General features: G+C 36.9%; 2 protein-coding genes across 2 annotated transcripts in view; one reads left to right on the top strand and one right to left on the bottom strand.

Moving 5' to 3' along the window:
• The window catches only part of MMACHC (metabolism of cobalamin associated C), a 17,034-nt gene extending 8,248 nt beyond the window's left edge, over positions 1-8,786 (bottom strand). The window contains exons 1-2 of the mRNA XM_026665766.2: positions 8,189-8,786; positions 2,022-2,216 (exon numbers count right to left, since the gene is read on the bottom strand). Coding sequence (XP_026521551.1) covers positions 2,022-2,216; positions 8,189-8,269 — 276 coding nt within the window. The 5' untranslated portion in view covers positions 8,270-8,786. The remainder of the gene's footprint in view (positions 1-2,021; positions 2,217-8,188) is intronic.
• On the top strand, positions 8,688-24,912 carry LOC113410962 (uncharacterized). Its single transcript, XM_087960178.1, has 12 exons — positions 8,688-8,797; positions 10,137-10,286; positions 12,232-12,265; positions 15,641-15,801; positions 16,679-16,760; positions 18,070-18,232; positions 18,687-18,754; positions 18,860-18,936; positions 19,612-19,712; positions 20,202-20,293; positions 21,942-22,073; positions 22,740-24,912. Exons 2-12 carry the CDS (start codon positions 10,176-10,178, stop codon positions 22,871-22,873), a joined length of 1,155 nt encoding a protein of 384 aa, XP_087816304.1. The 5' UTR covers positions 8,688-8,797; positions 10,137-10,175; the 3' UTR covers positions 22,874-24,912.

Here is a 24,912-nt window from a genome sequence, read left to right as displayed (position 1 = left end):
GATATAGTTAAATAACGTTCATCTTTGTACTAGTTTTTTTTCCTCATCAAAATTTCAAATATTTAGAAAAATTATCCTTCATCTTTAGCCAAAAATGAATTAAATCATCTCTGTGTAATATCACCACACAGTTCCCTAATCCCAATAAAATTAAAAACATAACCATGATTTCTACAAATTAAAATGCAATCAGAACTATGAAAGATATGCAGTCTCTTTTATTTAGGTTTTTAGTGATAAAAATGTAAATGTGTGCTTCCCTAATGTGCAGCAATGTGACTCAGTGTTTTTTTTTTAATTTTTGGCAACTTTAAGATGTGTGGGCCTTAACTCCCAGTATTCCCCAATGAGCTAACCTAATGGGATTACCATATCCGTTAATTATTTTCATGGACATACCAGAGCAATCATATATGAATTACAAAATTCCAGCTTACAAAGAGATGGCAGCAAAGAGATACAGAAAAGCCTGATTCTTTCTTGTCATTCTAATCTATCTGTGATTATTGGATTCTTGGGCCTGATAAGTGCTTTGTGGTCTGTAAAATGCCAACTATATATTGTTTAATTTTGCCATGTGGTATTCTACTCTTATTCATTCCCATAGCAACAATCTCATACTGCCTTTCAGACTGATAGCTCCAGATATATAGGACTAAAATTCGCTTAATCTCTGGCCAGGACACCCAGATTGTAGACAACTATAGTAAAGACTAGTCAATAAGACTTCCATTTCTATAACAGAACAAATGTTGTAAAATGCTTCAAGGTCCTTTGCTGATTAATTCTATTCATCTAGCTATTTTATTTTCCCAACTCACTCTAAAATATGATTTTTTTAAATTATGACACCTAATAGGAACACAATTAAACAGCTAAATAAAAGACATGAATTTTCAGAGCTAAATATCAAAATAAAAAAATACCTGTATTTCACTGGCATATGCTTAGTGTTTTTAAAAATTCAAATGTAGTATTGTTAACCTTTTACAAAAAAGCAACTTGTCACTAAAATTGGCCTTCTGTAGAAAGACTGGAAAACAGAAAAAGAAATACTGATTTATTTTTTTTAGAAGAGACAAAGAGTTTGCTAACCTAAGTCTATCTTGCCTAGATGTGTGAAAAGCATTATGGTATTAAAACTAGATATTAAGTTTTAATGGTATTAAATTTTATGGTATTAAAACTAGATATTAAGAGCAAGAAGCGTTCCTGAGGAAAAATCAGGTAAGCTCTGCTTTATTAGCTATCAACACTATCAACAAACATAGCAAAATTGGTAAGCTAGGTATAATATTGCATTAGAGAAAATGTTGATATGTAAGGACAAAAATTGCATTTATTTATTAGATTTATATTACTATTCATCCAGCAATTCAAAGTGACATAGATAGTATCATGTTTCCTCTCTTTACCTTTTCTCATAGCAATACCATATGAGGTAGAGAGGGCTGAAAAAAGTGAGTGACCCAAAATCACCTAGCAAGATTCTGTGGTTAGGAATGGACCAGAACCTGGGTTTTCTGGTCTGCACCATCATACCCCACTGGTTCTCAGAATAGTTCACAGTAGGAGTTGGCTTAGATATGGATACAACTCATAAATATGTTCATCCATTGATATTGGCTAAATGAAGATTTAGGCACATTAGCTGAGATTGCTGAACATACAAAACTATGCTATACTTCACAGTTTCATGAATAAGCTACAATTGATCAGATTAACAATAATGCTAAGCCATGCACTAGAGTTCAGGAACAGCGCTCTTGTAGGCTTGCTTATCGAAGCAGGACATCATGATCTGGTTCAGAAAAAGCATTGCCAAACCATGCCAGCATTGTATTTATATGCTGAACTCATGAGTTTGCCTTTGAATAAATATAAATAATAGGCCTTACGTGGATGTAATGGCTATCTACTGTTAGAATAGGATACTGGATTGAGTCTTGCCATAATCAAGCAGGTCTGTTTTTGTATTTGTAATGGAGAAGAGACAAAAAGGGGGAATGGATTAGTCTTACCTCTCTAATCATCGAGAGATGATAAGAAATGCATTGATCCACTGGATCGTGAATCTTCTTCAGCAGCTGTTTCTTCAGAAAGGGTTTGAATGCCTTGTCAAACATAGCAGGAATGCTAAGTACTACAAATGCCAGAGTATCATCAGAGTACCGCAGATGTAAAGTTGTAGGAAGAACCTCATTGTACCATTTAACCTTCAGGAGAGAAGAAAAAAATGTTATTAGAATAGGAAGACTGGCATCTAAGAATGACTGGATGGCTGAGTCTGGATACAGGAAGTTTCATTGTCCAAAAAAAAAGTAGCAGTTAATTTTTTTTTCTACAAGCAAAAGATTAAGGATATGTTTACTCCATAATCTGGTGCTATGGGATGTATTTAAAAAAAGACAGGTAAGCATACATAAATTGAACATCAGCTGCATATTTTTCCTAAGATTCAGTTTTCCAAAATGGAAAGATTTTCAACTATCTTTCAAGGCCTGGATAGAAACAGAAAGGGTAGAAACAGAGAAATGGGAAGCTGGTTTGCATATTAGATTTACTTATTAGGCTAATACTAGAACTAGTTATACAGAATTAAAGTGTGGAGGAGGGAACTAAATAAAACAGTAATCATATTTCAACCTAATTAGCTAATATAAGCTTTTAACAGGATCACTGGTATTCTTTTTGATGCATCTGTATTAATGAACCAAGCAGTTCTCCACCACGCTGCTTTGAGAATCCAGCATTGGGATATGACTCCGCCCTCTGATGTCATAGAGCTGAGTCTACCACTATAAAAAGCCAGCCTCTGCTGAGAGCCCCAGCTTTTTGACTCAGCTCTTGTAACATTAAGAGCTGTTGTCTCTGGAAGCATAGTTAAATCAGCAATCTCCTAACAACAACGAAAGCAAAAACAGTGACTATATACCATCAGCGTAGCTCCCGAGGCTCAGGTAGAGCTATGCTCGTGAGGAGAGCGGGGATCCGTTCTCTTCTGCCGGTCAGCTGTCCCAGCAGGGTGCTGACAACCTGACAATAAGTGCGGCCTGGGAGAGAGCTGCGGATCCTCCAAGCCAGCAAAAATCCTCGAGGCTTGTTCTTTCACTGCTCAGCTCCTTCGCCATTCTATTGAGGTGCGCTGCTCACAAAGAGCATTTACACCAGGAGACTTCCCACGCGGTTGTCTGTGGCACGAGTCTCCCGGAGTGCAGAATTAGGCCTCAGAGAGCCCAGTCATCAGTTAGCCTCCCATGTGGTCCCCCAGCGACACTAGGTCCGTTCTAATTGCACCTTCCAGCTAGTGTTTAGACACAGAAAAGCGGACCATTTTCAGCGTAAGGCAGACAGAATCTTCCCAGCCTAAGGTTCCAAGATTTCAGGCCTACTTGCGAAGCTCCTCATACAGGCCTCTGGCCTCATGGTTGGAGGCCATTTTAGGATCGTGATCTTTCAGGCACCATTTTGATTGGGCCTCAAAGCAGTGATCCATTCCCTCTGGCCTCCATCTCGGAAGGCACCCTGTGGAGGAGCTGATAGCACCTCCGGTGTTTTTTCTAGAGTAATGGAGAATAACTGGGCCCAGTCAGGACCATCAGGCATGCAGGCCATCCAGGGCCCCGAAGTCTCAAAGAGGCCTCTAAAGAGAAGATGGCCAAGAGTCCTTTCAGCCAACAGGGAGGCAGCAGCAAAGATCAGGACTAAGACCCTTGCCCCCAAGAAAGCTTCTAAATCAGAACTTAGGGCAGAAAAGCGGAGCATGCTGCCCTAGAAAAACAGTTTACAGAAAAAATTCAGCAATTGCAGGAGCACGGGTTTTCGCAGTCAGGAGAATCTCAGGCCTACACTGACCAGGCCCCAGGAACTGGGGGGTCAGCTGGGAGTTCAGCAAGCCATCTTCAGGCTTGGTCCCCCGAAAGGCCGGATGAGACCCTTCCCCAGGACCTCAGCAGGTCTGGACCCTGTTTCAGGCCTGCTCGTTGGGATACTGGTAGGCACAATCCTCAGTGTTTATTGCCCCAAGGGGGATATACAGGCATAGGGCGGAGGCATCTTTTACCCCAACTGCGGCTGGGCTCCATCGCATGGCCCCTCCCCCAGAAAACAAACCCCAAGATATCCAAGTTATGGTCTCTGTGGCAGTCAGGCAGGGCATTGCTGAGGGATTCCAGCAGCTCCTCCACCCATGGGAGGGCTAGTATCCTCTCCTCCTTCTGTCAGGGAAACCCCCCTCCTCAGAGGGAAATCTCCAATCCTATGGAGCTCATTTATTCCTCCCATCCTTCTAACTGGGGAGGACAGGAAGATAGAGGATCCTCGTACCACTCAGAGCAGAGCAGATCCTCAGAGGAGGAGGAAGGGATATAGCAATTGATTTATTGTCAGTCTGTGTTAATTGATGGGGTCCAACCTACCATCATATGGTTCTAACCTATGCAAGTCTTGTACTCTAAATGGAACCCCAAAAGACTTCTATTACAAGGACTCATCTCAGCATTAAGCTCCAATGAGAAAAAGGATGCTAATTCCTGTTATTACTTCTGTGATGGACCATGTAATCTCGTACCAGAAAAAAAACATAAAGATGCTATTCTGCTGAGGCAACAACTCGTACAGCCAAGAAACCATGGAGAGTAAGTATGCATTTAAATAAATAAAAAGTTGTGAGAGATTATTCAAATGATGTAAGAAGTCATGGTTGCACTAATTCATAATATTTACTTTTGACGTAACATGTCACATTACATTTGCAAATCACTGATTTGGGGTTATGTGAATCCAGCTATTATATCTTATTTAACAAACCACAAATAGTACATTATGTGAACTGACAATGAACAACAGATGAATGTTAAGTGTTTGGTCTCTTGTTTAGTGAAAAATCACCACTTTATACAATCATAGCTTGGCACCTACAATTGGACCCATGGCATGATATACCCATTATATATTTTCCTTTCTACAACCTTCTTCCATCATAAGTGCAGGAAGGAGCTGCCTTTTTTGCCTCTAAAATAATTATTTCTGTCTAGGTTTGACTTTAGTCATGTTTGTTACCTTTGACTTTTATTCTTTCTATATTTCAGCTTGCATTGACTGTTTCTTTCCTAGCGTACCATCCAATAAAATTATTAGCATTGAGTCCTAGAAAAGTACTATGCTTCTTTTAATTGCAATCTAGTCTTCCCTTTCTCTACTGAGGCCCTTCTTTGATGAATCTGAATTCAGAGATGCTAGGTGTCTGTGTGCACTCTCAAATATATGATTATCTACAAAAAGTGCAATGCCAAACCAGGTTGAGTTTCCACAACCCATTAGACAAAATGTGGTTAATTAATGTGTTATATATTTTTATGACTATCTTATTATTCAGTGAGAAGCCAGCTTTTGTAAAAGAATTTAAACCTGTTTAGAGAGCAGTACTGCCTTGCATTTTGATGGCTTCATAAAAAAAACAGTGTTATATAGAACACTATGACTGTGTGTACAGTTGATGTTCTGTATATTAATAGCATAGTTGTGCCTACTCATGTGGTAGGGTTTCTGTAACCGATGCCCTAGCATTTGTATAGGTATTTATTGGTTTGGTTTGGCTAAACCAAACTGTAATATAATTACTCCATATTATCATTGGCTGGCAACTGTTGTGGCAAGATAATAGGGCTGGTTGCCTTGCTGATTTTGAAGCACTGAAATTCTACAGAACTGGCTTCACGTTCCTATTGTTTGCACTATTTTTTAAAAAAAAAGTATTTGGCACAATTTGTCGGGCATGTTGTATCCTCTAAATAATTTGGAGAATGATTGCTCATATTTGGTAGCTTATAATTAACTTGATTGGAAAAATATCTATTTGACTTGTTAGAAAATGCAGATAAGATACTTCCCCTTTAAACCCTTTAAATATGTCTTTTACCTCTTCAAATGTTAGAAGACAACTAGAAACAGCAATTTACCATGCTGAGATTACTGTATATACAATTTTCTTTTGATTGCCCAGATTATTCAATTAATAGCAATAGCTCTTAGACTTATATACCACCCCACAGTACTTTACAGTACTCTCTGGACAGTTTACAATGTCAGCATATTGTCCCCAACAATTTGGGTCCTCATTTTTCTGACCTCCAAAGGATGGAAGGCTGAGTCAACCTTGAGTCCTGACAGGATTGAACTTGGGCAATTACCTGGCAATACTGCATTCTAACCTCTGTGCCATGTTAAATTATAACTGGGACCTGCATCTATGCAAATTATTTACCTCCTCAGCATCAACGTTTAACTTGCAAGACAGTGCTAGTTGATATTCATTTCCATATAAGCTATTATTGGCCATATCTCCAATTTTATATTAATTTGCATTCCCTTTCAATGCCACAGTTTTGATAGTTCTTAGAAAAGCAGCTTCTACCAAGTGTTTATATGTCACATCACACATTATGTGATCAGTAGTTGGCTTAATCATATTTTTGTCAGGTAATATTGAGTTCACATTCTGTGCTACATCTCAAATCAGAAGTCCACAACCTAGAAGTCCACAACCTCATTAAGGCCCACAAAGACTTTATTGTAGTTCCCAGAAATCTTCAGAAATTGTTACTAAATTATCATTTTAATATGACAACAGGAGCCAATTATTAACCACATGACTAAACCCAATATGGCACTCTAAAGCCCTTGGGTTTATCCTGTCAAAAATCACCTGTATTAAAGCTTATTTGATACCACACACTAAGACAAAATCTGATAAACTATAAGTGGGACTAAATGCTTTTTATGAACTTGGTTTATATAATATTCAGAACATGTGTTTTTTACGGCATTAGATAATTGTGTAGCAGTATCCTAAGAAAGAAATTATGATTTACAAATTGCAGCCCCAATCAAGCCACATCGTGGTTCAGAATTCTATAACCAACGCAATCTGAAGAGACCATAACAACAATAAGCAACTGAGATTTTGTTCCCAATCTAAGCAAAAGGATTCCTTGATATATAAAAAGGATGCTGGATTGCCAAGCAGCATTTGAAATCAACAGTTCACTGGTTTTCTCAAGCTGTGTATCTTTCTCAACAGATCTTTAAATGGAACAAAAACTTCAAAAAGGAAATCCATAATTGAACTATCGATTAAGAAATAAAGCATGACATGAAGTTAGCGATATTAGAGAAAAAGCTCAGAAAAAACGAATAACACAAGATTAATTACATCTGTGTAAATGAATTGGAGAAAAAATGATGAAAGAGGTAACTTGCCAGTTTGATCTATTTATTATTTGCACCATTCTCATACAACAGCATTTCCTAATACAGGTAGTCCTAAACTTACAACTATTCATTTTTGACCGTTTGAAGGTTACAACAGCATTGAAATAGGTGGCTTATGACTATTTCTCATGAGATGGTTGCAGCCTCCCCATGGTCACTTGATCAAAATCCAGGTGCTTGGCAACTGGTTCATATTTATGGCAGTTGCAGTGTCTCTGGGGTCATGGGATCGTCGTTTGCAACCTGACAAGTCAAGTCATTGGGGAAGCCAGATTCACTTAACAAACTGTGTTACTAACTTAACATCTGCAGTGATTCACTTAACTGTGGCAAGAAAGGTCATAAAATGGGGAAAACTCACTTAACTGTCTCCCTTAGCAACTGAAATTTGGGGCTCAATTGTGCTTGGGAGTTTGACTACTACCTGTATCTCACCTAAAACTTGCAAAATTATGCTGCAGCAAAATGTTCTGATGCCTCATATATTGTTTCTACGAATATTAAAAGATTGCCTGCCAATTATATCACATATGAATGCCAATGTGTAATTTAAATATGTCCAATCTGTAGAAAAGTACAAAAAATAAATAGTAAATCAGTAATCGCCTTGTCTGTCTCTCTGTCTCTCTCTCACACTCTCACACACACACACACACAAAACGACAGTTATTCCTTAACATTATAAGCACTGCAAAACGTCAAGGAAAGGAAACCCTTTTTAGATAGTATAGTATATAGAGCTGTATTGGTCTACAGTGCAAAAACATCAGAAATCTGGTAGCACCTTTTCCGACTAACACGTATTTTGTGAACTACAACTAAAGCCTTTCTGCGTGACAGTACAGCGCATTAAAAAGTATATGCCGATCTCTCCCTCCTTAACTGAGCGCTCTAGCTCCTAACGTGCCCGCGGTACCTTAAACGGGTAAATCTCAAAACCCAGATTTTCCAGGAGATCTCGGATCTTTCTCTCCAGATGGACCACATGTAACTCCATAGTGCTCGATCGCCAGGTCCTATGGGAAATGTAGTTTTCGCGGCGCACGAAACGCCCTCGCCCACATGCCCGGCGTGGCGAGAGGGTGTAAAGCGATCGGGGGCGACTGCAGACAAAAAGTCTTTCTTCCGAGTGTCCCGCGACTGGCTACGACGAGCAACGTCTTCGGTGTCTCCGGGACATCCCCGACTGCGGCCCTGCCGCTAACGTCCCCGCTCAGAGTTAATCAACGGGACGCCCGGATTTTCCCCGTCCAGAAGCCTTCGCGGCGTAGCGGAAGGCGGAATCGGCCAACCTCAGGCTCTTCGCCGTCCGCGGAGGACGCGCTTGAATCGGCGCCGAGACCAGGGCCCCCGGGAGGTCGCGGGCGAAGACTGTTACGGCTCTTTCGCTTGCTGGCGGTTCTCAAGCGAACGTGAGCAGAACCGTCCTGAGTTTTGGCGGAGCTGAGCGGCGGCTGCCTCGTCTTTGGGTCGTCGCCTAAAAAGCCTCTTAGGCCGGTTCCGAGTCTCCCCCCGGATCGCTCAGGTGACGGCCGAGGGTGAGCGAGGTTAATTGGTGAAAGGCGCCTTCCCCAAATGCCGGCCTGGGTCACGGACTCGGCCTGAGGCAGCTTAACTGGGTAATTTCTGAGGGAGAGTCGGTGGATGTAATTCCCCCAAAGGAGGCCGGCTTTGAAGCAGTTGAGGCGGGTAGGGAGGGGAGAACCGTGTCGCTCGTCATCCATTTAGATTTACTTATTGGTACAATGGCTGCGGGCTCCGCACTTCTTCCCTGCCGCTATTGGTTTAGAGGGGGGAAAGCAGGTGGAGTCAACCCGGTGGCGGGAAGGGTAGACAAAAGGGTGGCTGCTTCTTTCCTGTGTGCTCTCAACTTGTCCTCTCTGTCTGGTCTCTCAGCCCGCCCCCCAGGTAGATAGATCACCATGTGGGAGGAACAGAGAAATGAGCATTTCCTGCAGTCCTGGGGTTTTGGGGGGGACAAGCGTTCCCATTTCTTCTTTTGATGCCTCTCACTTCCCTCCCTTCCAATTGACATGTGGAAAAACAGGTTTCTTTTACGATTGCACCTTATCAGGAAAATGCTACTTAAATAAAATCTCTGCATGCAAGCCTGCTGGTAAGATGCCAATACGGGACAATTCCAGAGGTAATTCTATGAACTCAGCCAACTAGAAGTATTATTGAGTTCAGTTCTGCTTTTCCCTGTCATAAGAACATATTTATTGTGTTGTGTAAAGTCCTCGAAAAAGAATTTGTTCCCCAGTAGAAGCAACTTTATTTTTTCCTGCATGTAAAAAGAGGTAGCAATACTCAGTTGCTCTTTAAAAAGGAACCCACTTGGATGGTTTTACCTTTTGATAAGAAAGATTGTTCTGAAGCATGCATTTAAAATCTGGATCTGATTCTGTGATTTAAAGAATGCTTGTGAATCCCTTTCCCGACATGAAAATGTCACTGTAGTATTTCAGTCCATTTTATTGAAATGCATCTCAGATATTAACATTTCTTGTTACAGTACTTGGTTGTGCTGTTTGGTTTGTACATCAATATTAATAACATTTTAAAACTCTTTTCATCCATTGAACATTAAAAGAGATATTTGTCACATATTATTTTGCATAGTTCTCCATCCTTTTTTAGACCTTAAAAAAAGAAAACTGGAGAGTATATGTTTATATTACTTTAACGGTATTTTCTATATTGGGTATGCTTCAGCTGCTCTACAGAAAATTTACAGTGGATTTTATACAGAACAATCTGCAGTTTCAAGTCTGCATCCTGTGATGACTTTGTTGTGTGTGCTGCAATATATTTTTGTGAAGATAACAGAGGAAAATAAACATTTTCTCTGACTGCTTTTGCAGATATTCTTTTTCTAGCCAAAGATTTTCCCAAGGTTACAAATGGGTAACCAGTGGATTTCTAAAAGGCATCTTTTCCTCAACAGCATGGATTGGGACGCACGCCTCAGTTCTATATTGGTTGAAACAGACAGCAACATGGCCAAAATTAAGGCAAGTTAACCTGCAGAGCAATATATTGTTTTTCTACTCTGTTGGTGAAAAATATTTAGTGCTTGAGTATTCTATTTGGATGCACACACCTATGCTAAACATATACTAAATATGTACTAGTAGATACCTTAAGAGATGTATTCTGTTAAGTGAAAGGATGTTGGTAGTTTCCTGTCTTTAATACTGTAGCTTTTGACTACGAAGCTTTTCAACATTGTTAAATAGCAGCTACTAGGCAGGTGAACAAGTTATAATAAATGACAAAAAGAGAAAGGATAAAGTGTTTAATTGAAGCTTGATTTCTGGTGACTTTGTAGGGACATGTATATTCCAGTACAGTTTGTTAGCAAAAGTACATAAGTTGTTTTTAATTGTTTCTTCTAGAGACTCTTTTCAGCTTTCCAAGCACTAGCCTGGAAAGTCCACAGCATATATTTTGTGATAGTTTCCCATCCAAGTACATGGTAACATTGTTCAGCTACATGCTGCCATCTGTATTGAGGTCATATTTAAATACTTGGATAGTGACTAAAGGGACCAGTGTTTTAATGCTCAGTTCAAACAATAGAACAACATGACAACATTTTGGACAAGCTTTGACCTTTACATTTGGATGGAAAATGTAACAAGTGTTGAATACCTCTTCCTGACTTGTGGTTCTCATTAGATTTGTATTGAATTAATTATGTAGACTCCTAGAGACTTATCAAGATTTAAGTTAAGCTAAAGGCTTTCTTCAGTAAAACAGTTGGAGAACATGTGGCCCTCCAAATGTTTGCTGAATTGCAGCTGTCATCAGTGGTATGAAAAAGTGCTGGGGAGCTGACAATGTAGTTTATCTGGTCTGGGTTATCTCAGAGAAATCTTCATCCCTTATATATGTTCATATAGTTAGGGATTTACCAACAAACCATGTATCAGCTTAACATCTAGTCTCCAGGAAAAAATACTCTTTACGAATTGTAGAATTATGAAACACCTTGCCTCTAAGATACAAAAAGAGACTACCTTGTTTGCAAAGTGGTTATGTTCTGAGAAGTCTCAGGTAGTACAATCTCTGCTGGGCCCTTTTGATCAGTCCTGCAATGTGGGCACCCCAGGTCAGGTCCTCTTTTATGGTATCACCCAGAAACTTAAAACTGGCTACTTGCTCCACTCGGTCTCAATTGATAAGCAAGGGCTGGATGTCTGATCTGTTCCTTCTATAGTCCACTATAAGTTCCTTGGTCTTATTGGTATTGAGGACCAAGTTACTGTCTCCACACCACAAAAGCAACAGGTCCACCTCATCTCAGTCGGTAGACTCATTCCCCTGGAGATCATCTGTTGTATCATCTGCAAATTTAGTAATAGTATTACTAGCGTGAGTGAGAATGCAATCATGCACATAAAAAATATAGAGCAGGGGTAGGGAAACTTGGCTCTTTTATCACTTATGGACTTCAACTCCCAGAATTTAACAGTCCCATTCAAGTCAAAAATTGATTTCCCCCACAACTGAAAAACCACTAGGGCAGGGATGGGGAACCTTTTATGGCTCACTCAGGAATTCTGGGAGTTGAAGTCCATAAGTGATAAAAGAGCCAAGTTTCCCTACCCCTAGTATAGAGTAAGGGATTCATCATGTACCAGTGTTAAGAATAAGGGCTGAAGAGGCATGATTATCTAATCTGACCCTCTGTGAGCGGCCAGACAGGAAATACATACTCCAAAGGCAGATTGAATAAGAAAGTCTAAGGTCCAGAAATTTAGACACTAGTCTACGTGGAAGTGATATAATAAATGAAAACATTATATCTTATACTTTTTGTACCAAGTTTTTGCAAAACGTTAATGATACTAAAGATTCAGATTTGATACCAATTTACAGTTGCATTTGTTTCATAATTCCAAATTGTGTTTTTAAATACGTGGCAACTTTCTAATCATTCTTTTTCTTTTGCAGAAACATCTCAACACAGACAACATCTCTTCCAAAGGTAAAAATGATCGACATGTTCCATATATTTTCAGAACATCTTTTAGAAAATAGAGATTTTTATAATTTCTTGATTGCAAAAAGTTTTCAGGAAGGGGAAGAAAAACCCTCTTGCTAGAATTCTAATGGTAGCTTTCTTCAGATTCAGGGGAGTATATTTTTCTTTTCTTTTTTTAAATAAAAGTTTTATTTAAGTTTTCACAAAACATACAAATACAAATAAAATATCTTTTTTTGAGTACAGCGTGGCCCCAGGTTATCACTTCTCCATACAGACATAAAGACAATACATATTTATCTTATACATTCTAATCCATATCTTATAACTATTTTCACAATTTTTTCAATAGCTTTTCCCTTTCTTTACTTCCTATAGCCTTATTTTAAATTATCTCATTCCTTTCTTAATTCAATTAGATATCTTTTTCTAATTTTTAAAATCTTTCTAATCAATGTTTTTATACTTTCGTCTGTCCTGTTTACAATTTCATATTACCTTTTCTCATAAAACAAATTTTCCCCTGTAATTACTAGACTGGAGTGTAACACCTTTGTATCTTTTTTCAAATCTTATTTAAAAATTTAAGTTACATCTTTACAGTTATAACATTCATTTTCTAAACTATTTTATAACACATACCTATTTTCAATCGAATTCTGCTTGGTACATTCCCTTAAAATACAAACTAAATTCTTAAAACAAAAAGTATATATGTATATATATATATAGTATTGTCTATCAGACTTTAAGTGGCAATTTATTTGGCTGTGTATATATATCTGATATAAACAATAGTAAATGGAATAATTATTCTATTCAAGTACAGCTTTGCCATTAATATTAATAACAATCTTTTACATTTCTATTTCTTTTAACAAACATTACCTAGTAATATCAGTTGTCTTTCACTTTAATCATCTATATTTCATATTTTAATTATTACTGTCTTTAAATAAAAAACCAACCAATAGTTATTAACAGTAGTCAATAAAGTTATTATTCTTATTCAAGTTCATCTTATAGACTGATAAAAATCTTCCATGTTTCTTTTCAGTTTTTTTAAACGTTCTTTTTAAATCATTGAGAGCCTTATTCTCTTTACAAACAAATATTCCACTACACATCAATAGAAATTTTTTCTATCACTTTAATCATCTAACATATAACAATGCTATCCCATGCACCCTTGCAGAATCCTCTCCTTAAGTTAAATTTTAACCATTGTCTCTGTGTCTTTTAAATAGGTTTATACCTTTAATTCTTATACGTTTTCCTGTACCTCTATATCTTGTTTTTTGTAGCGTCTTTTGTAGCTTTTTTCCTTTCCCTCTTCCTTCTCTTCTTCTCCCTCCTCTTTTTATTCCCTTTTCTATCTGATTCTCCCTTCTGTGATCCTCCCTTCTGCTTCTTCCTGATATTATGATTACTTTTCAAATTACTCTTTTTTTTGGTTTTTGCTTCAGTGCTTAAGTTTTTAACTCCCTTTCCCCCTTTCCCCTTTTTTACCCCGCTTAAAATTGCTTGGTCATTAAAAATGGCTTCTTCGTTGTCCCGCCCTTCTTATTCTGCCAGCGTTTCTTGTTGTTTTTCATAGTTCAAGATCTCCATTTCTAAAAATTGAAATACGAAGCCAAAAGATCCTCTCCCGTCTTGTGCTTCTTTTTGTTCTTTAAGTCTCATTTTTAACTCTTCAAGGAGTGATGCCATTTAAAAAAAATTTAAACAACCCCCAATTGATTGTATTTTATTTCATTAGGATCCTCCATCCAAAGTTCCAGGAATCATTCAATAATCCAAAACTGTTTCTTGCTTCTTTTCTCACTTTCTCTTTCCAGGGGCTTTGTTCTTTTGTAACAAAGTTTCGGCTACAATGTATCTTTTGCAAGCCTTGTTAAAATTCTACTATCATTTTTTTTTTAAGTTCCAGGTGGTCTCCTCCATTTTCCAGATTCCACCCTCTTTTTTCCTTTTTCCCTCCACTGCTTTCTTTCTTTTTTTTAAAGAAAGTTTTTAAATTATCCAAGAATCTTTATCCCTTTGACACTTTATTTTCAGCTAGAAATAGCCTATTAATGTCAAAGTGGATTAGTATCAATTTCTTATTCGAATCTCTTCTTCTTAATGTTCCAAGTCAGTAAAACTGTCGATGTTAGAGGAAAAAAAGCCAATTCCATTTCCTTTCCCTTTCTCTTTCGCAGCTTAAAATATTTTTTAGGAATAGTATTAGTCTTTAAAATTCAGGTTCCAGGTACCTTAAATAGATGTTCTCCATTCAGCCCGGTCAGTCAAACTTTCTCCTTTAAACTTCCTCCTGCACAATCTTGTCCAGTCGGGTTCTTCTTTGAGGTGGCCATTTCTGACCACCGCTGCAACTGCCTTTGGGAAAGGGAGTAATGGCCAGCCAAGGAGGAGAGATGCGGCTCTCCTCAACCCTGCTGACAGCTCCCCCTTCTTCACCACCTCTACGGGGTGGCTTCAGCCCCGAATCCGGGCGGCTCAGGGTGCTCCAGCGGCGAGCAAGGATCAAAACCACGGACGATAGCAATTTCGGTCCATCACTGAAGAAGCCCAAACCGGAAGTTCCAGGAAGTATATTTTTCAAGCAAACACAAGATGGTTATGATTTAAGTGTCCTGCTTTAATAACATTATCAGGCTGGTGTGTTGGAAGCTGAAGAGCCATCCAAGGAAAGTATTGAAGCATAGCACCATCTGGAAAGCTATAGATTCCTTATCCTTCAGGCAGAACTTGGTCTGATTTCCTCTGACAATTCTTAATGTTCACTAAATCTAATCATTGGCAGTGCCATTTACCCCATCTTCTAAAAACTGAAATTTAATCCAATTTCCAGGTAATTGGTTACTAATCAACAACATAACAACATTACAACATTTTTTCTCTCTCAAGTTTGCAATCTTAAAAAAACAGAAACATGAGGCTAAAGGAAATAAGCTAGCTAGAAAGGAGTTAATGAAAAATAATCAATTAAAAATTACTATAATTAACTTCAGTAGTGGTTAAAGCATCAGACTACAAATCAGGAGACTGAGTTCTAGTCTTAGTCCTATCTACAAAGCCAATTAATATGAATTTTGAGAAAAAATGATAATGACTAAAAAACAATTTCTGCAGCTAAATTTGAACTATGAAACTGACTGAAATAGAAAGTTTCAAGGAAAATATCAATATTCTGACTTCTGTGTATTACATATTAGATTCTGTTGCCCGTTTATGGAGTAGTTGTTAAAACGAGGATGAAAGGAAAAAAAATATCATTAACTCAACTGGAATTTGTCTCCAGCAATTAAAACAAAATAACACTAATGCTTCCATGTTTGCAAGATTAGTCTAGTTCATTATTTTTCACCTCTGCAGCTGATTTGTTAATGGGCAGAATAAATATTGGGAGTACTGTTCCGACTCAGCCACAGACTGGACTACCACCCTTGCATTTCACATGTGGAATTCATCCATGCTGTAGAATGGCCAATGAGGAGCTTTCAACTATCAGCCAACAACTACATTCACAAGCCCAGGTAATTTATACTGACTGGATAGTTATTTTCTGTGGGACAGACATAAATAAGTATATGCATACACATTTTGTTTCTCCTTTGTTAAGGTTTTGTGAAGTTGTAGTTTGCTGTTTTCAAATTAATTAAAACAATTTCACCAAAACATGAAGTGCTTTAAATGCTTTAAAACAGTTGAATAATTGTGCTCAAAAAAGATAGCTCTGGCTTCCAAACGACTGTTTAGTATTACTAGCCTGATTCATAATGCTAAGTTATAACATTGTTTTTGTTCTGGGCGCTGTGCAGAAAGCAAAATGTATGCCTTATACAATCCACCAATACTACTTTTGTGGCATCTAGAAATCCTCCAAAATAGACAAGACTCAAAATTTTAACCCATTTTTAAGAGTGAATGAGGAAATTTTAGGATTCAGATGGCAGCTTTAAGCTCTGTTGAGATTAAAGCACCTATTTTCAGCATAAAGACATTTACCTCCTCCAAAATTGGATTCTCTTTATGTTACGGACTACCTATTTTGGATATGTTGACATTCATATGCTTCACAAACTGAATGTAGCCTTTGAGCCAAGTAAATTTTCATTCACATTTTTTGGATACTATGTGTAAGTTCAGTTATCATAGCTTAATGTTCTCTTGGGCCAAAATATTATGTCTTATTAAGTTGGGAGGATGTAGAAGAGGATAGAGGGAAAACTCAGCCATGAAAAGAAGAATTAAATTCAAAGTGAAGAGGAGATGCAAAGGAGGGAAATTATAAATATCCGAATTCTAATCATTTCAATTTTTCAAACCTTCTTCTTTCTGAAACTTTTTTGAATATGTAATTAGGAGATGTTTACTTATACTATGGCTCTGTTCTCCTTTCTGCCTCTTTAGATTATAGAGTCACTCACCCAAGCAGTATGTCGGCTCAAACAAGAGAAAGAACAGCAGCAGCAGAGTATCAATCACCTAGAAGGTATGAAAGATTAGCAGTTCTTTTTCCAAAGCTGTTCCCCTTTCTTTATTGTGACATTTATCTTTGAGATAAAACTTCTCTTCAGAATATTAAAGAAGCATAATTTTTAATCCAGTTCCCTTTTCTAAATATTTTAAATATTTAGGATGATTAGGAACTACTTTAAGAAGTTCACAGAAAAGTTCACTCTCTCAGTTGAACATTGGTGAATTGGCAGGCAAAATATTTATCAGAAGAGAATTCTTGGAAACTAGAAGAAAACCCTTAGGCATGTAATAAAAGAGGGTTTCTCACAAAATGGAATTAATCTCTTGAGGAAATACAAAAAAGAAGGTTTGAAGCAGATAATGAAGGAGATTCTAGTTGGAGGACATTATCTTCACAACCTGGTTCTAATTCGCTTGAGCCTATAAAGTAAATAATTAACAATTATTTAACAAAAGCTTGAAAGTTTTCCCATCTTCAGGTATAAACATGCCTTATCAAAACAAAGCTGACACATTCCTTTGAATTTTCCAAACAGCTTCTGTAATCTCAGAAACCTGTGATTCTGCCTCCCCTGCCCTGGTAAATTTAGTATTTACTATTTATGGTACCTTTGTTGAAATATCAGAGATCTGCCATAATTTTTTTTTAAAAAAGACTCAAACTCCCCAAATTCAGAAACATACGATGGATTTAACATTATTTCATCCCATTATTAGAAGAAATAATGAAAATTAAAAGAGGTGGATGATATTGAACAGAGAGTTTTAGCAAAATTCAGAATGATCAGTATTTATTCCATTTATATCCCACACTTCATAAAAACTTGAGTTAATACTAAAATAAAAGCAAAAATGGGTCTTAAATAATGGTTTGAGTATAGTACTATAGTCTTTCTCAATTTTTTCTGATCATGTACTGAATATGAACACCTCATTGGAAGGGAAGTATATAAGCTGTTTGTATTATTAAATGGATACTTTCTTTTTGTAAATCCTTACTTTGTGACAATGAAATCTGTACATATGTTCAAGTGCATAATGTATTCAAAAGTGAAAATCAATTGCTATGGAGAATGGTACCTAAATTCTAAGCTATGGAAATTCTTTTTGCCTTATTTTTATTACCCTGTTTGTTTCTCCTACAAGTACGATTTTGGAGGGTTTTTTTCAACTTGTTATTGAAATGGGGATAAATCAATCTCCAGTGGAGTACTTAACACTAATAATAAATGACACTAAAGCCAAATATCGTTGTCTGTTCTAGCAGCTAGAATGTGTGGCCTGAACTAATTTTATTTTTCTTATCCTGGTTATTTATGTAGGTGAAATGAATCGCCTACAGCACAATTCACCTGATAGCTTTGAATCATTGCTGGGATGCAGAATGGAAGGGTTGAAGAATGAGCTCTGCAGCCTTCGACAACATGTGCTTCATCGGTCTGATGGAGATTGTACTCCTGGCGTCATGCAAGATATGTTGGAGAGGTCAGATTTTTGAAATAACAAGCATAAATAACTTGGCAGGATAATATGGTGGAGAACAATAGGTATAGTTTTCTACTATTATTAAAAAGACATGCTTACTGGGATAAACATGCATCCCTATATGTCAACGCTTGAGTATACCATTAGAAGGAATACAATTTTTCTCCTAATAGTGATTTTAACAATGATTTGCTTGTAATAGATATATTAATGAGATGGCTTATTATAATTAGGAATGAGTGAGCTTGTCTGTCTCAGACATTTCTAGCTCATAAAAAAGCTGGGTAATTTACTGTTTCTCAGTGCATTGGAATTTCATAGAGCCTATTTGCTATTTTTTAAATTCTGTTAATAATTTAAATCTTATGTTGTTTTTTTTAAGGGAGCTTTTATTTAGTTCAGAGAACTAATCCTTGTCTTGTTGCTGATTCTCCTGCTTTTCTTCTCATTCCAGTAAAAAAATCCTATGGCAAGAATACAAGTGCATCAAAAGAGAGATAGATCAGCTGAAACATAAACTTGGCAAGTAATGCTTGAGATTCCTGCTCCTATAGCCTCTCTTCTGCATCAGGCAAAGGAAGGAAAAAAGAGATACACAGCTTTAAAAAATGTATATTTATCCATTAGATTGCCAAGAAGAGGAACTATACAATCAAGTTTCTGCAACTCATGAGATTAAGAGACTCCAAAACCGGTACTGTAAGGTACAACTATTGCTACTCAATGATTTAATGCTAACAGTGTTATCCCATACATAAAAAGTGAATTCAATCTTTGTCTAATAAAGCTAATCTGTATTAGACAAAAAATGTTGGAAGTGAATGTGGAAGATCACAGTGTAGTTCTTAGCTAAATTTAAGAAATAAATGGAAACATTAATAATCCACCCATGGCTCATTTGCCCGAACATTCTTTCTTCCTTAAAATAGGGTTTTTTATATAATTTGGGGGGAGGAGCTACACAAAACTGCTGTTAGTTTGGTTGTCTTTTCTTCTAGCATCAGGAACATCTATGCAAAAATAGGATGGAATAAGAGGAAAACAGATGATCCCGGAACAGTACTATGTTGGAAATGAGCATATGCAGCCATGAATACATTGTATTTTTCCAACTACATAAGCATAATATAGTATCATGGCAACTGCCCTTTTAGCTTCCTCTTAAGGCTGGAATTTAGTCATAATGTTGTGCTACAAGAGTGTGAATATAATTGGCCAATTTGTTTTCTGTATGCTGATATATTTTTCCTAATTGTACAGATGAGTAAATGGGGAACCATCTACCTATAAGAAAAAAATACCCTTTTAATTATTTCTTGTTCATCTTAAAAATTAGATAAAAACCTATATTTACAACGTCACTATTATGTCCTTTCCAGATGTTGGAAGAATTAATAAACACTCATAAAATGCAGGTTCAGGATTTTGACAAAACAAGGAATGAAACTCAGAACACCCAACAGGAACTCAATGTTGTCAAGTAAGCCATTCTATACTGTGCTTTGTATGCTTTAGTGAACATGTGTTCATGTAGAGCTTCATGAAGGATTGGGGAGAAGAACATGGTTAAATTCTGATGGTTATTCCTGTAATTCAAAGACAATGTGATGGTAAAGGGGGGAAATGTCAAGTTAGGGACTAGCAGGCAATTGCCCACCAGGAGGTTCCCTATTTACATAATTAATTTACCAATAAAAGTGCATGATCACTTCATGAATTTGATGCATCTAGAGAAAATTGATTGATAAGATAAATTGCCTTTGTTCTGTTCCCTATTACAATATTGAGTCTTTTGCCTTGACCATCAGCATCTGTCAAATGGGTTATGTTTCTGACCACAAGCACAATAATATACTTAATTTTTTTATACTGCAACTCTTTAAAACTGTCCTGAATTTAAGTTTGTCTCGGGTTCCATATATGTCTTCCTTTGGAACCAGTACTACTATGGATGTTATTTTTTAATCAGATCTACAGTGACTGATCTAAAAGAACAGGTGAAATGTCTCAGCTTAGAAGACAAGTATACTACACAAGCCAAGGAGGATAGCACTGATCTGGGTAAGTGCTGGTTTGTACAATATTACAAAATAACAAGAGTTGGAAGGCATCTTGGGGGTGTTTCTAGTCCAATCCCCTGCTCAGGCAGGAGACCCTATACCATTTCAGACAAATAGTTGCCAAATCTGTTCTTAAAAACTTTCAGTGTTGGAACATCCACAAATTCTGGAGGCAAATCATTCCACTTATTATTTTTTCTGTCAGGAAATTTCTCCTTAGTTCTAGGTTGCTTCTCTCCTTGATTAGTTTCCTTCCACTGCTTCTTGTCCTGCCTTCAGGTGCTTTGGAAAATAGGTTGACCCCCTCTTCTTTGTGGCAAACCCCTCAAATATTGGAACACTGCTATCACGTCATCCCTAGCCCTTCTTTTCATTAAATTAGACGTACTCAATTCTTGCAACCGTTCTTTATATGTTTTTAGCCTCCAATCCCCTAATCATCATTACTCTTCTCTGTACTCCTATCCACAAGGGTTATACCTGGTTAGAAGAGATGCACATGATCCTTTGTAAAACATTGTATAATCAAGGAAATGGTCTGACATAAGCTAGACACACTAATCCTTGGGATCTACCTTAAATGTAACCTGAACTCTTACCAGTCAACAGTACAACATGCTTGCTAATTAGCTATTAATTTATTTGATATATAGCTCTCTTTTCTAATCTGGGAGATACTCAAAATGAAATGTTTTGAAAAATAAAACCATTCAATAGCCTATGTAAGAGATGTGCCAATGCAGATTTTCTAAATAGGAAGGATGTGAGAGCAAAATGCAACTTCTATGGACTGTTCGGTAGTCTGAAAATAATGCAGGAGGAAGTCTTCTTTGATGTACCAGAAAGGAGTGTCTCTCGCAATGAAGACAAATATGCAAAGGGTCCTTTCCTATTTTATTTAAAAATTAAGCTAAATTATAGATGTTAACAATCGAACCAAATTATAATGGAAGAATCGGGCCCAAAGCCATTTAAAACTTCAAAAATCAGTGTTAGCTGCTTAAATTGTACCTGATAAGCCGCTGGCAATCAACACAAATCTTTTGGTACAGGCATCCTATGTTCCCTGTGTTTTATACTAGTTAGCACCTTGCTTAACTTCTTTTGCTAATGACATAAAAGTTCCAAAGATGGCCATGGTTACTATGATAAAGCCTTCTGGTTGCTAGAGAATAGATATCTCTTCTACTCAGTGAGGGACTGTCAAGAGGTGGGGCAATTTTCTAATATCCCCAGTGAATTAAAGGCTGGTAGTAATAAGATAGATACTTCCTATTAGTCCAACTTTTAATCTGCTTTTATATTGAAAAGCAAGCTGTAAATCCATTACTAATTTAAAATGGCAACAATGATAATTAACTATAATCTTTTAACTAGTGTCCTTTAATATAATCTGAAAAATATCATACCTGTAACTTTCCTTTCTTTGAATAGTAATGTTTGTATAACATAAAATCATTTCCTAATTACTTCATGATGCAAATTACAATATAAGCAAATACAAATGGCAGAGATGGAACAAAGTGCACTATTGTCTTTCTAATATATTTTTATTTCTTTACTAAATAACATGTTGCTTTAGAAAATAGAGCCTGTGGCTGTGAGTTGCTGCTGGATCCCTGATCTCTTTCACTTTTTTTGTCTGCTAGAAAAGAATGAAGAGTTACTGCATGAAGACTTATCTTTCTCCTTTAGTAGTGATGATTCCATCTCTGAGTTCAGTCTCACAGATGTCAGCTCGGATGAACTTTTCAGTGAGACAGAAGTTGTACAACTTGCTGGTAGGCACTACGTTAATTTGAAATACTGAACTCTGGTGTTGCGGGTGGGTGGGGGGGGGAATACTAAATAGATACCTCTTTCTTTTTCCACTTCTTGAAACTTCAGGGTCTATTTCATCACACTGGGGGAGGGGTGACTATATTTTGGGAGAATAATAGGGTTAACATTCTCTTCCAAGAGATTAATACCATTTCATTAAGATGTTAAACATTCTCATTAGCAGGATTTGGAAGAATGCTTTTCCTAAATTTATTTGGATTTTGCTCTGTTCCAATCCTAATTTACTTTAAAAAAGAAGAAGGTGGGCAGTTCCCAGCTTCTGTACATCTGGTTCCACTCCTCCATGCAAGAAGCTTCCAGTACTTTGGAGCTTCACTACTCATTGTGCCATATATGTATGCCTTTAACGTCAGTTAAAAATCCTGTTTTTACAAAAATATACTTTTAACAGGTTGTTTTAAAGCTTTTTTTCAGATGCCCCACTTGCATCACTTGGGGAAAAGAAAACCCACTGAAAGTTTGTACCACCCAGAGCCCATAGGAATTAGGCAGTTAATAAATTAGGTGGTTAATACATTCAAATAAATAAAGAGTCCTCTTGAAAATGTGTTAACTTATTTAATGGTTCATAGTAATATGCTAATTACACTTCTTGTACCTTTTAGATGACAAGGTTTCTTTACCAAGTTTGAAACTGGAGAATATCCCTGGAGAGGCAATTGGTGGCATGTTGGAGAGGGCAGAAATCAGCAGTGAATTATCCACCAGTTTGCCTGAGCTGAACTTCAGTGACCTTTAAAGCATCATTTAAGAGCTGCCTCATGCTTTTTAATGAGGAAACAAATTAAAAAGGAAAAAAACATGAGTTGTTTTCAACATGCTAAAATGCTTTTGTACAGATATTGCACAAGGGAGGAGGAGGAGTGATCTTAGTCCATGTCCTGTTTGTCATATTGGTACATCAAGATTTGGTGGGAAGGTCTAGAATCGTTTCAATGACACTGTGCATCTTGTTAATAGCTTCCAGTGTCTCTTTCTAGAAATGAAACAATGGTATTAATGAACTCCAATATACATCAAATATGACATATATCTTTTTTTTCCAAAACTTAAATAGTCTGTAACCTAACACAAGCAAGAAAAATATTCTGGAAGTTAATTCATCTTAAACATTAGCAAAGCCCGTTAATTTGGTCGGTATCTGTAATCCAAGAAGGAAGGAAACATCTACTAAAGGACAGAAGAGCCTATATTATATTACATGTATGAAACCATTAATTTGCCACAGTGCACCAGCAAGTGATTAAGACAAACTTTGCTATATATGGAGGCATGTTACAGTTTTGTGCTCGTAGACAAATTTTCAGGACAGTGGGGCTCAACATGTCTTGTTTAGGAGCAGTTTGAATTATTGGATAATTCTGGGTGTGCCCATCTTGTTTTCTTTACCACTGACGTGTTACACTGTAGTCTTTGGAGTCATAAGGGAACTAATTTGTCTAAGTGACAGTGTATCCAAGGGTACTGATTTTCGATTAGTTGGGGAAGAAATCGCTGTAGCTTCTTAATTATCATGCCTTGGGTCATTTTCAGTGAATGGCAAATATTAAAATCTAAGAGTCATGCTGGTTGGGTTCTTATTCAACCTAAAATTAAGCCTATATTATTTAAGTCAATGAGGAAATACGTCAAAGTACACGTGGATTTATTTGTGATGAAGTTCTCTTTAGGTTGCATTGTGTCACTACACTTTTGAGAATAATATTGCAATAAAAGTTACTTTCTCCTTGACAACTTTATGGTTAAAATAATACACACATGCAAGACATACTTGCAACTTTTAAAGTGAAAGGTTTCCAGTTGTGGGAATTAACAGAAAAGTCATGAATGACGTTTGAAAAATAAAGCTACAGTATAAGAATATAACATATTAGGTGTTTCTAATATTACATCTCCTGTCAAATGTGTAGTCTTTGCATTTTTGTTAAAAGTCTGGATTTAATTTATGCAGTGATGCATTCTTATTGATTGGACTACCCACAGATTTAAAAAAACAACTTAAAAAATAAGGCACGTTTTCCTCCCCAGTGTTTTAGCTTGTTTTTCTCAGTATGTGGGATTCTCATTTTACTTCATGGAAGTAAAAAAGTATATTGAGCAAATACACTTTTTGAGACAACCATTATTAACTGAATTGCAACCCCAGAATTCTTAATCATAGAAGGTCCCAGACTTAGGCATCTTTATAGTGACAAATGAACTAATTAGAATAGATTAATGCAAAAGCTGCTTATCTTTTTCTGAACCATCCAGGTTTGAAGATAAGATTAAACTAATTTTGAATTGCAGCTCTTACAGTTGCATCTTTTTTCCAAGGCCTAGATTTAGTAGAGACCTGCTAAAATTGTCATGAAGTCCTCAATCTTATTCTGATTAATAGAACCCCTGAAATCCCGTTGGTATGACATATCAGCATACTGGACAAGGCTGAATCTCTCACCTATCCTGTGTTGAAAAAAAAAAAAGCCTTGAATAGGAACAACCCCAATCTCAGGGTAAAAGTAATTTCAGAAGAGGAAAAGGGGTACAGGCAAGGGAGAGGAGAAAAGGTGAGGAATTAGCAACAGGAGATTTAAACAGTGAATAGTCCAATAGTTCAGAGAGTGATGGGAGGAAGCAATGGTTGCTCCCACACTTTGCATTCGTGACTTGTTTGCTTCAGATTTGGGGAAGCATGGACAGAAGTCTAATTCAGTGAACTCTGGACAAAACAATTTATCACAATGAATGTAGCTGATTGTATTAATGCAATAAAGCTTGCATGTATTCATCAATAAA

The sequence above is a fragment of the Notechis scutatus genome, chromosome 3 (genome assembly GCF_049901735.1).
Source record: "Notechis scutatus isolate UNSWTSFEM ecotype Mainland chromosome 3, rNotScu1.2, whole genome shotgun sequence".
NCBI lineage: Eukaryota > Metazoa > Chordata > Lepidosauria > Squamata > Elapidae > Notechis > Notechis scutatus.
This window is presented reverse-complemented; position numbering and strand designations above follow the sequence as displayed.